Here is a 16,845-nt window from a genome sequence, read left to right as displayed (position 1 = left end):
GAAGTTGTTCTCAATTGCAGGCCTCTGAGAATGATATAGCAAATTTACCAGTAACGTTGCTACAAAAATGAAACCTTTGAGGGAGCTCACTAGGAGAAATGTGAAATTTGTGTGATCGGATAGACAACAGCAGGATTATGAATTGGTCAAATCCAAGATTGTGGGAGCACCTACTCTAAAGCCCTTTTGTGTGAAAAGAGAGTGTATAATAACTGTGGATGCTAGCCTGTATGTTTTGGAAAGCGTGTTGTCACAAAGATGTGGTAGTGGAGAATGGAACATGGCGTTTGCTTCCTGCACTCTGAACGATGCAGAAAGAAGGTATGCCGTGATTGGGAAGGAGTTGCTGGCATGTGTGTGGGCAGTAGAGCATTTCCAAAAATACATGTCATGTAGGTCTCTCGTTTCATCCTCAAAACTGATCACAAGACTCTGGCTGGGGTTTTGTGCCCTGGTGGGGGACGCAATGCCACTGCACACATTGCAAAGTTGATGTCCAGGATTCAGTAATACAATCTCAAGGTGGAACATGTGCCTGGGAAGAGTCATGTTACTGCTGATTGTTTATCTAAGCTTCTGTGTGAATATAAGGAAGGGGTGGATGGAGCAGAGGAGTGAGAGGTTATAGCCAGCATATCTGAAGTGATATCCAAAGAGCTTGAAAGTGTTGATGAGAAGAAGTAAAGAAGGGCTGAAGAGGAGCATGTGTTGTTGAAGGATTTTCTGGAATGTGTGAGAGAAGGGTGGCCCAGAAGGAAGGAGATTTCAGCTGAGCTATTTCCATATTGTAAAATGTCTGGGTAATTGGAAATAGAAGGTGGAATGTTGTTTAAGGTTGGGAAGTGCATACCACCAGTGGGCTTGCGTGATCTCGTTTTGTCTTTAGCCCATGAGGATCATTTGGGAATGTCGTCCATGAACAGATTGGTGAGGACTACATTTTGGTGGCCCGGTCATGATAGACTGGTGTATAGGGTTGTGTGAGAATGCGAGGTGTAGTTCTGGTGTCTTTGTGTCCTGTAGAATGGCCAGAGTTTCTGTGGCAGAAAGTAGGTATGATATTTCTTGTCCCTTTAATTTTCTGGTTCTGGTGGACTACCACCCTAAGTGGGTGGAAGTTAGGTTTGTGTCCCAAGTTTTCATGGTGGTGTTTATTGAATTTTTCAAGGAACTGTTTGCTCAGGAGGGATAACTGGAAGTGTGCTTCACAGATAATTGGGGGCAGCTGACATTGCATGAAGTGGAGAGTTTTCTTAAGTATTGCAAAATTCGCCACATAACCACGGCATTGTATGAACCACGGGAATATGGACATGTGGAAAGGTTCAACCGTGTGTTGAAGGAGAGCATTTTGTGGGCACAGGGTTTTGGAGGCGAATGGAAAGACAAACTATGGGAGACGTTATGGTCGTACCGGATCACACCTCATACTATCACAGAGGTTAGTCCATTTAAAATGCTCAAGGGTAGGGATCCTGTGTCAAAGTTATTTCCCTGGTGGTTCAAGAGGAAGCATCTAGAGAAGAATGTGAATAGAGTGAAGGAAGGAGTAGCCATAAAAGTGGGAGAGGAACAAGAGAATTTTAAAGCCAAGGGTACAGTTAAGGAACCTGATTTTATGGTGGGAGATTGGGTCAGGATTCGCAAGCCAGTGGTTCTGTTAAAAAATGAGTCCAAATATGGCAAGGCTATGAGAGTTGTTAGAGTCAATAGGAATAGTGTTGTCACTCAGGATGGTAGGGTCTGGAATGTCAGAAGGGTGGCCAGGTGCGAAAATTATGAGGAGGGTGTCCTGTTTGATGATCTGGGTATGATAGACCGCCTAGGCCGCAGCAGAAGAAGTCAGTGCGTCCATCTGACTTTCTGGGGGACATAGCTTCCTCCTGCAATCGGCTGCTGTCTCGTCCGTCCTCTCCTCTTTCCGCTGCATCTTCTTCTCTTGCGGTGGGGTCTCGCAAAGACCATTCTCCCGCAGTGTTTCTTCTCCCGGCATCTCCTCACTTGGCATTTTCTCTCTCGGCGTCTTCTCCTCCAGCGGTGGATTCTTGATGCACCACTTTTCACGCATTGTGATGATATCCACTTGGGGGGCGTGTCTACCATCAATGGTCTCTCCGCCCTCTGCTATTGTGCCGAGTAGAAGAGGTCCACCGCTGGACCACAGTGTGGTTGTTTGTGCCTGTTCTGTGTGGTCCTGTTGTGTGGGTATTCTGTTGCTCCCAGTAGGGTACTTATGTGTGTGTGTATTTGTTTGTAAGGTTATAGGTATGTTGCATAATTACAATTGTATTTTACCTTTCCTGTATTTTATGGGCTATTGCTTTAAGGCAACCTCTCCATATATGTGTGTGGTGCTTTAAGAGAATTGTCATCTTTTCAATGTGCTTCTACTGCCATTTGCCCTGTTGGTTCTGGCTTTAGAATGATAAAGATTAGTTGGGAGTTGACTGTCTGGTTGTATGGCAGGTACTGCGCTGTTCTCCTAACAAATACTCAACAACTTTTACTTGGATAGACATTTTCATTGTGCATCAAAGGGCTAGTTTGCTGAACTCCTGTGTGAGCTACAGGGATATAACAAGCTCCAGAGACCTTGAACACTGCACCTGTCTTCTGCTGGAGTGAGTCCTAACTCCGCAATTGGTGCCCCCAGGGTCCTGAATCCTTAGAAGTAGTGTTAGAGGTGCAGTTTCTGCCTAACCCTAAATCCTCAGAAGAAGAACCAACAGAGTTTCGGACCTACCTGCCAGATGATCCACTCAAAATGCATTGCCAGTCAGCCTAACTTTGCTGCATCTCCTGCTATGTTCTTTTCTGCAACCACAAATCCTGTTCAGCGGTTTCTCAGCGACGGTATCCAGCCTTGTGGAGCCCTCTTCGGATACAGCTTGCAGTTTTGTCATGCGGAAGGTTTTGGAATTGCAAAAGGTTGTCTAAGTCTGAAGGTAAAAATCTTCACTGGTCTTGACGGAGACAGACACTCCATCGACGACAACAATGTCCTCGACTTGGATATCCAGGTTTTTGCACTTTGAGCTATGTTTTGCCATTGTCAACGCCTTCACCGACACTTCGTCCAGCAGCTCGACGACAATGACTCCAAAACCTGCTGCCTTGCCTCGCTGAACTCTGCCTTCTCCTTGACTTTTCTTCAAGAAATTGTCTAAATCTGAAGAGGAGTCGAGACCGGACTCAGTCCACCTTTTGTATCCGTCTATGCTCCGTTGCGATCAGCTTTAACTTTTGACTTTGCCCTGTTCTCGGTAAACCCGAAACTAGAGTTCTGCGAGTTAACCTTTCAGATGCTATTTTTTAATAAAAACCTTTAAAATTCATAACTCATGCTTTTCTAAATTAGTTTGGTGATTTTTCTTGTGTTGTCTTTTCACTTTATTATTGTTCCTTTGCTGCATAAATACTTTGCACAGTGCCTCTAAGTTAAGCATGACTGCTTTTGTGCCAAGCTACCAGAAGATTAAGGCCAGGTTAATTTAGTGACTGTTGTGGTTCCCCCTAACAAGGATTGTGGTTGTTGCTTAAGTAGGGTTTCATCCCTTATCAATATCAATAACATGGTTTCTTATAGATGCATTTGCTGGCTAACTTCAAAGTCGCAGTCGGTCTTCAGTAAAGACACAAATGGCCGACACAAATGGCCCGATTTAAAATTTGGCTAGAAGAATTTCCATCCACCAGTTTAGTGAATTTACATCAGCAAAGCCAGTTGATGACAGTTTAGCATATTTTGGAGAGTTTGCTATAGTGGCAGAAGTTTCTCCACCAAAGTTGAGGTATGAGCAAAGGGAATGTATTGAACCAGAAGAGAAATGGGGATTCTGGATTTCTTGGTAAGGTTTCTGTTACACCTCTTGTCTAAATCAGACGGTTAGGCATTATTTCACATTTCTTTTGGTTTCTCACATACTCTGTTTAAAAATATTTTCCTATGGATCAGATTGGGGGGTTTGTCCTAGTTTGATTGAATCTACATGTCCTCTTCATTTCCTTCATTTATGTGACTTGTTTCATATTTATTTTTATGTGAACGTTTATATTGTCTTTATCTCCTAAAAAAAACTTCTAATCTTACTAAGTGACCATAGGTGTGTCAAGGTTACCCTTCGTAAAACCTGTTTGCCTTCAGGTTTAAGCATTGTAGACCACAGCGACATCTCACATCGACACTGAGGCCTACTGTCTTTAAAAGATGGCCCATTTGCTCACATCTCTGTTGCCGCCCCTTGTTTACAGGTGAAAGAAGCAATGTGTTTAGGATGGTGGAGCTGCAGCCATTTCTTTTGTTGAAACGGTCTTGATGGTGCTGGCCAGATGTGTTTTTTACTATTGATATCTGAGCGCCTGAGGGCCTGATCTACTGTTAAACCTAAACCTGAGTACCAGGGACATCCTTCTAGCACTTGGTCCTCTGAGTAACAAAGCAGAGTGATTGAAGACTTGCTCAGTGAGGTAGTTTGAAGTAAGAAACTCTGAACATGAGTAAAGTTAATAGCACATAAAAAACCAAACAAAACGCTGTGGTTATCTTTATCCAAATACAACCATTTTATTCTACTATTCACATCATGGCACAGGACAGTATATCTACAACCAGAGGGCTATGAGTAGTGGCATGATCCTAAATCTGAGCCTTCAGCTGCAATAGTTTATGCATGTCCTACACCCACAGTCTCTAACAGCTTCAGGATAGTTGTCCTGGTGCAAATTGGGATCAATAGTCCAGGCAATACACCTCCTGTTTGTTAGGACCCATCCATGGGTCATACTACCTCATGAAGCTATGCTGCACTACAGCCCCAACCAAACCAGAGAGTCTTTTAGATAAAGTTTATTTTTGGTTCTTATTGAGTTCTCACGCTTCATAGCTGTCCATGTGGTGGTCGTGACTGTGGTCGCAGCTGGCTCTGATGCTCCATTGCAGTGCACACTGTGGAGCAGAGGTTAAAGTGACTTTGGCGACTTGAAGGAATGCTGGTTGCAATTCTTCAGCTCTGCAGATGATGCAGGTCTAATTGTTGACCTCCTCAGATGGTCACACTGGCCCAATAAAAAAAAAACACCCTAACAATTGGAGAGCCCATCAGAAAGGCAACTGGATTTCAGATCTGTTGATGAAGTTGTTGCTGAGATCCAAAGGGGAAATATAGACCCCCCCCCCCCCAAGTCATAGCACAAATGATTTAGATATGATCCAAGCAAGTTTGTAAATCACTTCTCGGTCTTTGGAAACTTCAGCAGTTCTGCCACGATTCAAGTTTATGAACCTGAAACTACAGCTGAGAGCTAAGCACGGCTTATGTTGAAGGGGTCTCTCCTATGAGATAACACTTCCCGAAGTTAAGCCTCTGATCCAGATGGTGCACATGCAATCGAGGTGAGTGACAACACAGCTAATCAAAGCTCCAAGCAATACCTTCTCCACACCTTGTTCACTGCTTAATGCTCTTATTTGGTCATTATTGCATAGCTTCCTCTTTCTCCAGGCAGCAAGACTGCGGGTTGCTCTTCTACTCAGGCCTAGCTGTGGAGATACCTTAAGTACCACCTTTTCCTCAGTGATGGCCCCTTTCTTCTAGGCTTCTCCCATCAGTACTCCTAGCAAGGTCGTAGCAGAACTGAAGGTCATGTTCCTGATCTGAGAAGAGAGCTTGCTGCTCAGAAGCCCCAACCCTGGGACTCAGATATATTCCTCTTTCCACTGATTTGCACTGCCTGCCTGTGCTCAGTGATACACTCCTGGAACAGTAATATGGGCACGCTGTCTGAGATTTATGCTTGGTTTGTAGGTTGGAACACTGTATTGCCCCAGTCTGACTTGGTATTGGTTGTCTAGTCTGGTTTCAGGGGAGTGAGGCTCGCCTCATTCTTACCTATGCAGCCCCAGGTCATTGTTCTGTAAATTTTGCAGATAGGAGGCAGGAGATAGAGGGACCCTGACAGGGACTTGCAGGATAAACAGCACAAAGTGTGACTGGTTTATGCACAATTGGCCCGATTCACAAAGGTAAACTGAGAAGCAAGTCTAACTTTACGATCTGCAGCATTCACAAAGGGCATTTACGAGTGGTACAACTAGACTTTTGTCTCGGTTAAACTTATGTTTTGGTCTTAAGTTTAACTCAGACCAAAAGTCCTTAGACTAAGGACTTTTGGTCTCAGTGATACATTTGTCAGGCTCTCTCCATCCTCCATTTTGTAAACCACTCTAACAGAGGTGCACCAAGATAGATTCCTTAGGTGCTGTGGTCACACACACCTCACACACCCACATGCTCTCACACACGCACACACCCACATGCACTATCTGTTTCATATATACAGAGCAAACATTTATGTGACATCCGTGCCCCAAATAGATGGAGCAAAGAAGCCGGGTAAAAGAAACTGCCAGAATCTTTCCTTTAGCAGGTGTTGCCACTAGACCTCTTCCCATGTAGGCAACGCAAACATGCCTGGCCCCACTATTATATGGCTACCTGCTCCCACTACTGCCAGTATTTCCTAATCCTGCGAAATGACTTCAGTCCCTGCCAATAAAGAGAGGGGTGCAGTTGGTGTGTTCCTTCGAGCCACAGAGCTCTGCTCTGGGATTCAGTCCATTGTCAAAGGCCTTCAGTGTATATGAGTGTGTGCAGAGACATGGATCACACGACTCTTTCAGCCATGCAAGCACCATTCCCACCAAAATACATAGCGCCACGGCTCATAGCATCCTTGCTACGCTACTATTACATTTGTGTATCAGGCACATCACCTGACCTAGCCATAAAGTGCTGCGGATTTTCTGTTCAAAACATTCCAGTTTTTGCTATGGCTAACTGCAGAAATCTTACCTGAAACTTTAACATATACGGTGGGGTCGTACTGCCATTCAATCATAGGGTAATATTGATCAGCATCTTCTTTATTCACATTGTTTATCTGTAGGGTGCAGTTGTTATCTAACAAGTCACCCACGAGAAGCGCGCGTCCTTCATACCGAGGTAACACGTTCGTTGGATCCTTGTTGTTGTAAACCTCTGGGGACGTGCTTATCCTCCACAGGCGCCAGGTGAATGCCAGACGTCTGTCCGGTCTAAGGATTGAACCGGTGAACGTGCAGGGGATCACCAGGCAGGAGCCCTCGAGCGCCGTGATCTCACGTGGCACAGAGAATGACCACTGCATTAGGACCGGCTGCCAAAGAAGCGCTGCAAAAGGAAGAGGAGAGAAGGCGGCTGTGGTTAGATCACTATATTACACTCTTACACCCCCACACATGTACAATGATACTGCTCGCTGTCGGCATCAGCTTTCAGTCCAAAACAGGGTAGCAACGGGAGAACGGTTTGATGGTCGAGTCAGAAAATGGCAAAGCCTTTCCTGTGCTAGTTTTCTAACTTCCGGCCACATAATTTACATAATCTAAATAAAGAAAAGACACTAACATGCCAAGAAACAACTTACTGCACCTAAACCCAGCAGTCAATACCATTAAGAGACCTCATTGCAAGATGAACTAAAATGGGTCAGTAAATTCCGAGCCCAGTATTTCCTTTAACGAGTTGAATTACCCCCTCATTTGCTGGCGATTGTGAGTTAGAGATACTGATTGGGAAATAACATGTGCGTCCAGGTCTTTTACAGCATGTTTCCCCAAATTACAGACGCCTTTCTATTCGCAAAGTTTACCTGTTTCCCAGCAGGTGAAATTTGTCAGCGGAAAAGCAATGGGTATTATTGCTGTGTGCAATATTACTAGATCACTTGGTAACTACTCACCTGGTGATGTTAGTAATTGTGTGGAGTTGCCATACCTTAATAGGTCACAAAAAACAACACCTTTGAATACCAAGCTACACAATGACAGCCACAAAACACAACATGTCACACTTTTCGAGCCCCTTGAACAGCTTGCCCCACATCACACTATCGCAACATACGCCACATCAAGGAATACCACTACAACAAAGCTGATGTCCAACACCACAAATGACCATTTCGCCGCTAACCATTCCAGGCAATGCCATAGTGCCTCATTCTATACCCTCTATGTCCCATTAGGACACGCTATATAACTTCAGAATGCATCTCACCATTCAAGACAATTCAATGTCATATGTTATTCTGCAACACCACAACAGTCCAACATTTGCATAATGAAAGGGAGGAGGCCAGATGTTGGCTTAAATCCGTGCAATGGAGCAACTACTCTTTACTCCAGCGCCTAGGGCCTCAGAGATATTGTACAGTGCCATCAACAAGAAAAGCCCATAAACCCAAGAAGGACAAATCAAGATTTGTATGTGGGTAGCTGCGATGCGCGAGCCTGCACTCGGCTGGCATTTAAGGAAACCTACTATCTCCCTACATTACTGAACAACTGACACCCAGGAGAGTCCACAGTCATGTAACATACAGTTCCTCTGCCACCAAGAAAGGGAGTCGCATCATGGGGGATTAACCGATTCAGAGCCGGACTGGGAACCCAAAGCAGCCCTGGCAATTTTTTTCGGACCAGCAGTGAGTGACCCTGACCGCTACAGGGGGGCTTGGTGATGGGGGTTCTCCCCCCAAGAAAAGTTTGGAAAAAATTGTGCATTCTACAACACATTTTTCATTATTTATTCAAATGTATTAGTTTTTAAGCCATAGTAAATGGTGACCTCACAGTACACTAGGATACAAGAATCTTTGTTGGGGCTCTTCCATGATTCCCTCACTGTCACCCTTCAACAGTGCCTCTCATCTCTCCATAGCCCCTCTCTCACATGCATTTGATTTGTTTTTTAGCGCCTTTCATACCAGTGTAGGGTGTTGGAGCATTTTACATCACACACACATACAGAGACAATGAATCATACGTGTGTAAAACATCAGTGTATAGAAATTGTTACATAAAACCAAGTGGATTACAAGATGTAGGATTCGGTAATCTAACATTACTTCGCGGCCACTACTACGACTTACCATTACTACGCATTTTTTACTTTGCAGAATCTTTTACTTCCATGCTTTAAGTTCACATGCTAGGGTAGTGGTGTTTGGGTAGTGTAGGGTAATGTAGTGTATGAGGGTAAGGGTAAAAGAGTCAAAAATGCGTCGAAGTTGTATACTTAGTAATATACTGCAAAGTAAATGCATATTTAGTACTTTTAAAAGTATTTGCGAACTAAAAGCATGCACAGTTAAATCTTGTGTAGTAATGGTATTTGCGATGTGAAAACATTGTAGTAAAAACTTGTGAAGTAATGGTCTGCTAAGTAACATCATATATTCGGGGAAACCACCTGGCTTTCAGCGTAAAGACAGAGTTTGCTACATACCCCATAGTTTCCCTCAGCAGGCCGAGGCTACACTGGTAACTGAGCACCACAGGGGCATCGTCTCAATGCGGTGAGGATTGTGCTGTCTATTAATCTTTTCATGGGGACCCCCCTTCATGGGGACCCCCCTTCATGGGGATCCCCCCAGACCCTGTATTATGATTTAAATGGGGCTGTTGTGAAAGTGAAATGTCCTGAGTGACCATTTTGAAATGCAGTGGATCTGCCTCATGCTGAACATCTTTGAGCTCTTCTTGCCATTGATAATAACTTTTAAAGCAACATTACGTACTTGAGGTACAGTGTAGTGTGCAGTGGACCCAAAGCCACGACATTGATATGACGATGCCGAACTACTGCATCATGGGAGTGGGAGTCCCGCAATAGTCCATTGATGATGTATGGCGAAGCCCAGGTGTGCTGTCTATACTGAGCTTCACGTACTGCTGCATAAGGCCTGGACAATGGTCTTTGTGCTTTGAACTTAGTTGCTGCATCCCGTGGCATTGGCTTTATTCTACATATTGATGAACTGCCAAGAGCTATGGATCAGTTTCTTGCAGCAGCTATTAAGCTAGCAGAATGTTTATCTTCATCTCGGCAGTTACGGTTCTTTAAATGACTCTTGATATATCCAGCCCCATGATGACTATCAACAATGTATTTTGTTTACAAACTATATACGGGAGGTGATTGAAGCCATGCGAGTTCAGAATGAGATGGTTGCAATGTATTTTAAGCGCTCTGCTATATTTTGAATGTTGACACATTGGCATATTTTGCACAATATGTTGGTTGCACTAAGCAGCTTGATAAATTGCTAACTTTTCTGTGATTGGTTTAGCAGCTTGCGCAGTATGTCTTCCATTTCCATGATTTAGACATTATATATTCAATGCATAACATGGCATCTGTTAGATTTATAAAGACTGTCAAAGCCGAAACGCGTCTCTCCTTCACATGCTGGGTCCCGAGTAGCCCTTTTAATTAAAAGAAGTCGTATTCACACAAGCTTCCTGTACGCGCCTTTTTCCTGTTGGAGTAAGGATTGTGTCTATACATGGATATATATCAGAGCAAATCCTGGGTCGTTACCAAACCTCCACGGCGCACAAACACAGGTATGGACCACTCGAGGGCCAAGTGAAAACTGCTCTGCTTTATTTAAATTTCATGAATACAGCAACCAGTCAGTCCTAGCCAGTGCCTCAGCATGACGCGTTTCGACCGATACGACTCGGTCTTGTTCACATAACGCGCTACAAGAAAGCATGTGTTTAAATAGTGAAGGTGTTTGAAAAGAAAAAAAGTGAGTGGAAAAAAAAGCACCTGTGTACAATTAAGCAAAAGCTACATGACATATAGACATAAAAGACATACTATAGATAGTAACACGATGAGTAAAAAATACATGAATTGCATAAATAGGTGGGATCTATATTTAAAATCTCATTGATACAAATATAAATATTAGAAATGTAGAAAGATAAATATTTAAAAAACACATTTAAAACCGGAGGGAAGATGAAATTTACATAATTAACGCCTGTACCAATAAATATCAACTTAAACGATAAATACATCGTACATGAAAGTAGTCGGCAATAATAGAAATAATATTTCCTCACAGATATATTGTGCAAAATTATGCATGTAAACAAATATTCATGTGCAAAATATTCCGCAGCTGCAAAAATTATCTGAAGTCTCAGAGTCACTTAATATTGGTGCGTTCTTTGTAAAGTGCAAGAAGTGCAAATGTGCAAGTGCATGAATAATACCTAAATTTGATACTTTAAAAAGAGGACAGAAGCCCATAAAAATCAAATGAATCAAGTGACTAGCAGCATAACAGTTAGGATATCGGGCAAGTGCCCTTACTAGACCAGGGCATATACTGAAAAAAGAATAATACCATGGTTCTCAACTAGGAACCACAATTTCTCAAGCTATGGGCAGTAAACGTGAGAGAAAATATACAGGGAGAAACAGGAAGGGAGTCAATATACAAGTAAAAACTCAGGGCTGCTATGATGGTATCAGCAAACTGGGGGTATACAGGATAGAATTATAGGAAATTGTGAAAATCCTCCCCCATATTGAGGCCATTCGGCATCTTGGTGTCGAGTTCTAGGATAAATTTAGATTCAAGTTGTTTTAACTGGCATTCTCTATTGCCTCCACTAGTAGATTTGGAAACTGCCCCAATAACGAAGTAATCTAAATCATTTAAATTGTTATTATGGGCTAGTTTCAGGTGTCTTGCAACGGAATAGTTGGGATCGGAATTTACTGCGGCTCTGAGGTATTGTAGTATGCGGTTGTACACTTGGAGCTTAGTGTTCCCTACATACTGCAAGCCACACGTACACCGAAGCACGTAGACTGCGAAGTCTGTACGACAGGTGAAATGACCCTGTATCTTAACAGGGACATTACTAAAGGCAGTCATGTATTCTGTTGTGTTCGTCCCAAATTATATATATGTTTGTGTGTGTGTGTGTGTGTGTGTGTGCGTGTCTTATCAAGGTACATATGTGTGGAGTTAGGTATAACTAAGGAAAATCTATAGTTACCTTTCAATATTTTGGCTTTGATATTTTTCTATATTTAGGGAGCACACACTTTGGAGTGTAGCATCAGAATCAAAACAAGGTCTTTAAACATTATATTATATTATATTACATTATATTACATTATATCATATTAGATTAGATTAGATTAGATTATAATATATTATAATATAGTATAACTATTTGTAGAGCTCCCATCTCATCAGGCAGAGGATCGAAGCGCTACAACCGAACAAGATGGGGGCAGAACAAACAGGTATTTATAATTTAGCACAATGGCAAGGACCAAACTCATTTGCAGGATATATACAGACCCTTGTTTTTACATTTAGAGATATTGTTCAGCTATTTATTATATTGTTCAGGTATTCATTATAAATTGTTATAATGAGGATTTCACTCCTTCTAAATCCACCAGCGTCAAAACAATCTGACCTTATTGATTAAAAGCAGAATCGGTGCTGGACTATCCATCTTCATCTCTGGTGATTTTAATGCCAAAATTGACAGTTGCTATTGGAAGCCTGGACCTTTCTACAAATGTCCGCTTATTACTGATAAGTCGGATTTTAAATCTGACAAGGGGAGTTTCTGTCTGAGTTGGTAGCTAAATGGAATCTTTCTAATGTCAATGAGTGTCATGTCCACTCTAGCTCTCAGACTCCCACTTATGTTGCCAGAGTTTGCTCCAGCATTATCAATTACATGTTCCTCTCTGTGGTTTTTCTGGATTGAATGTGCTATAGCATCATTCCAGGATTTTGTTCTGTCCTTTGAGGTTTCTAATAGCTGTCTGTCATGTTAAATGCTTTTATAATATATGTGCCTCAGTGTAGGATTTACTTAGCTCTTATCAGCTAAAGAGGTTAGTTAACAAGGACCACAGATGGTTTGAGCATTTTCACCCTAAGCTAACAGATTCCTATGATTAGCTCTCAAGCAACAACAATTAAATACGTAAAAAATTGTAAGATGGTGGTTAGGAGAAACGTCTGCCGGTCCAATGAAAGATTTAAGGGATTTTTGGTACCCTGTGAACAGTTTTCTCTTTCGAAAAGATAATACACTTTTGATGTACAGATTTACAGCCGATTTGTGAGTATCGAATTTGTGAGATCAATAAATAGATCAGACATGATGGGCAGTGATGTAATAGAGCCTTTGCTTCTGACACCAGTTTAGATGTTTGCCTGGATGAGGTTACAGAGGCCATTTGACTCCTGGTCCAAATTTGTTCCCTTGGATCTCTTTAAGAATAAACTGATCTTATTAGGCTCTTTAGAATCCTAAAAGCCAATTGTAAATCTTTTTTCATACAACATTTATATTGCAATTTTAACTTGACAACCACAATACACAGGCAGCAGTGCAAACTCGGTATCTCATCCTGATATAGCAGATTCCGTGTATATACATGTGCTCCCCCAAATTCTTATAATTACATATCCTTTAGTATATTCATGCACATAAAGCAAAATCGAAATATTAAAATAAAATATTATTTTATTATTATTATTATAATTTGTAGGGTGCAACAAATCATTCCCAAGGGGATCTCTCGGCGCCTGGGTAGTAGTCACCTACGAAAAAATAATTATTATAACATACAGGTTTTCAGCAGTTTCTTGAACTGTGCCAGATTAGAATAGGCCCGGTTCTCATCTGGAGGTGAAGCATGCTCAATTCCTGACTTCCAACTTCAAAGCAGGGGTACCTCTCTGGAGTTCCATAGTCGTGCAAAGTCTCTTTTGGCCAGGATGAGTTAAAACTCCAGTCACACCTATTCCCTGCCCACTCCTCTAACACAACAACAATGCCATATTTGGGGTGAGTTGTATCTGCCTGCCCCACCCTGCACAGGTTCTAGACTGTGTGCATTTTGTAACCAGTATGCCTGATTAGTGGACAACCCCACACCATGTGTCCAAATGTCCCTTCCTCAGCCAGACACTTGGTGTATTTCAGGTCAGATTTATGATTCATAGCTTTCTTAATCTGTAATATATTCTACATAGATACTTTAAATTGGATCAGCCGCAGACCGGTCAAGGTTGCCAGTTCTCTAGGAAATAATTTGCCCTTCCCACCCATTCATCTTCATCAAGTCTAAGTCTTTCTTCTATACCCCCTATAGACCAAGTAAAAAGTCAGCGACATTTAAAATGAATGAACTATATAATTTTGATATACGTTTGGGATGCATTATTTCCAGTACAAGCTGGCCTCTAATGGGTTAAACTCTGGCAATGTCTCCTTTATGGACAAAGCCGATTGGTAACTTTGTTTCCTTTATATTTTATCGTGACCTAAATCCCAATCTCTCAATGATGTATATTGTGTTCTGGGCCCAAAATCCATGAAACAGAGAAACTTTTTTTATAGATAACCAGATTGTAGAGATTATGGTATAAATTTTGAGATTTTTTGTTATTGGTTATACCTGTTGCAATCAAAGTGGCTAATTTAACATTCATTCAGTCACATTGGAAGGGGGCTCCCTTTGATTGTGCAACTAGATTAGAAAACAAATTGCTTAAACACATATTGGAAATATATAGAAGCAAATGTGTATTTGGGGCTTTACTGATATCACAAGCCTCCAGGTGGAATAAAATATGTTTTCAAAATGGCTTCTGGGTCTCCCACCTCTCATTTTTCATGTAATGAAAAGCATCACAAGTTGGAGACATAATGTCTTATACATGCAGCTACTATTGTGCCTTTGCCATCTTGAGGAATGTTTTCTGAATCTTGCAATCTAAATTAGGCTGATCTTGGTGAAGTTTATATTAGTTGTTTGATGAATTCATTAAGATCGGTTATTGTTTTATGATGTGTATATATTATTGTTTTAGGTTTGTACATATGAGTTTATAAGCCTGCTTTTTTAACTAAAATAAACTAATTAGACTGCAACTATACTGCACACACACAGGTATGAGAGGAAGAGTTGGAAACAACAGAGAAATCAATTCCAAAGATCATCTACTTCCCTAATTGTATCTGTGTAAAAAAAACTTTTAGGCAACAATTAACAATAACCTACACGGGTCTTGCTAGGTGGTTGCCAGTGCAGATCGGTTGGCTTTGATTTTTGGCTTTTGCCAATGCTGTGCATTGCAAGAAAAAACTGCATAATGACGCTCATGCACATGCATGCACATGCATCTTGAAACTACTGTGGCTCAGCAAATGGAATGTATATTCGTTACTACAAATGCATATTCATGCAGACAGACACCATTTTTATTTTTTTATCTACCCTTCCAAGATAGAAAAGCCAATCATGGACTGGTAAAAATAATTGACTTAAATATGCTTCAAAGCACATTTTGTAAAATGAGCAAGCTGGTAGCAAAATTTCAGCCATTGGGCCCTCCAAAAAGTTAAATAAAGAATTTTTTTTTTTAAATTCACAGCTGGAGAGTACTAATGGAAGACCGACTGAAGGGAGTAATAGAGAATGGGGGATGGTAAAGCAAAATAGGAAAAAGAAAGTGGAATTAAACTAGTAAAAAGCAAAAAAAGCTGGGAGGGAGGAGTAGGGAAACAATGGACAAGCTTTGGGCCAGGGGAGGGGCAAAACAGAGCATATGTTGGTGGGTATTTGAGGTGGTAAACTGCACAGAAGGGAGAAAGTAACGAAATACATGCACATACATGAGTGTCAATCAGTGGTAAGCAAAGGGGTCGCCCAAAGGCCGCTGTAAGTACTGGCATAGTTCTTAATAGATCTTCAAAAACTGACAGCTAACTTCCTGTAGGCAAGATCTAAACATAAGTTCATATCCATTGTTTGCTGTACAGAAAAGGACAAAAGAATATCTAGCGATATGCTTGACAGTGATGATAAAGTACCTTGAAGAAGAGTGCACAAGAAAACTCCCTGCTTGTAGTCCATTTTTAGCTCTTTTATAATGCACCTCTGGACGTACTTGTCTGAAGAATGCTTAGATTAAAGCCTCATTATTTTACAGTCCTGGAAAATAAAATAGACTGAATTAAACAACTTATAGATACCAGAAAATGAAACACACTGTAGAGCTGACACTGCACTGAACATTTATTCCTGCTAAATATCCTGAAAATATGGCATGGATTAGCCTCTTCAAGCAATGCTGGACACTGGACATAAATGTAATAGGACTCATGTAAGCTATGCACCAGAGAGTCCCAATACAGGCCTTCGGCATGTATACTGCTTAGTTAAATGACTGTTTACCCTTCAAACAATCCTTTACATGGTGAAGGCAATTGGATTACAAAAGTGTGTAATGTGTGCATTGTAGAGTAAAAATATTTTTTTTAAAACAAAAACTAGGGGTTTGGTGTAATAAAAGCCATGCTGGACCAGACCAATTGGGTTTACATAACCCTAGAAAACCAACCCTATTGCCAAAAGTTCAAGAACCATTTTAACAATAAATGTTACAAATTGGTGGACAGTCCAAAAAAGAAAAACATATAAACACGCTCTGAATTAAGGAACAAATACATTTAGTTCTGGAGCATATCAATACAATATTCATTTCATTAGTTCTTCATTTTCATTTTGCAAATTTGTATCTTTATGCATGAAACACTGTTTCCAAAATTCAGTGTTGCTTGTTTAAATGTCATTGATTTAGAACAGCCAAACAATTCTAGATGTCAATAGGCACTTTCACTTCATATCAAGTGCAATAATTGGTTTCTTAGATGTTGTGGAGCTACCATCTGTTTCGTGGCTTAAAGTGAACTGCAGGTTCTTCAGGGCTGTTAAACAATATTATTTTCAAAATAATTAGAAAGCTTGCATTAATTGATCAAAAACACACAATCTCATACATATACAGCAATGTTCTCAAATTCATGTACATTTATTTACTTAATATTCAAAATTAAATGGAGATTATAAAAGCAAAGAAGATTGAACAACCAAGGCGTCATTGGAAATAAGCATTCACTTA

The 16,845-nt window shown here is 41.1% G+C and overlaps 1 protein-coding gene across 1 annotated transcript in view; it reads right to left on the bottom strand.

Moving 5' to 3' along the window:
• The window catches only part of LOC146809073 (B-cell receptor CD22-like), a 261,719-nt gene extending 245,895 nt beyond the window's left edge, over positions 1 to 15,824 (bottom strand). Inside the window, exons 1-2 of the mRNA XM_085614824.1 lie at positions 15,755 to 15,824; positions 6,852 to 7,208 (exon numbers count right to left, since the gene is read on the bottom strand). Coding sequence (XP_085470950.1) covers positions 6,852 to 7,208; positions 15,755 to 15,797 — 400 coding nt within the window. The 5' untranslated portion in view covers positions 15,798 to 15,824. The remainder of the gene's footprint in view (positions 1 to 6,851; positions 7,209 to 15,754) is intronic.
• Between the last annotated feature and the right edge of the window lie 1,021 nt (positions 15,825 to 16,845).

The sequence above is a fragment of the Triturus cristatus genome, chromosome 7 (assembly GCF_964204655.1).
Source record: "Triturus cristatus chromosome 7, aTriCri1.1, whole genome shotgun sequence".
NCBI classification, from domain to species: domain Eukaryota; kingdom Metazoa; phylum Chordata; class Amphibia; order Caudata; family Salamandridae; genus Triturus; species Triturus cristatus.
Note: the sequence above shows the minus strand (reverse complement) of the source record. Positions and strands in the feature narration are given on the sequence as shown.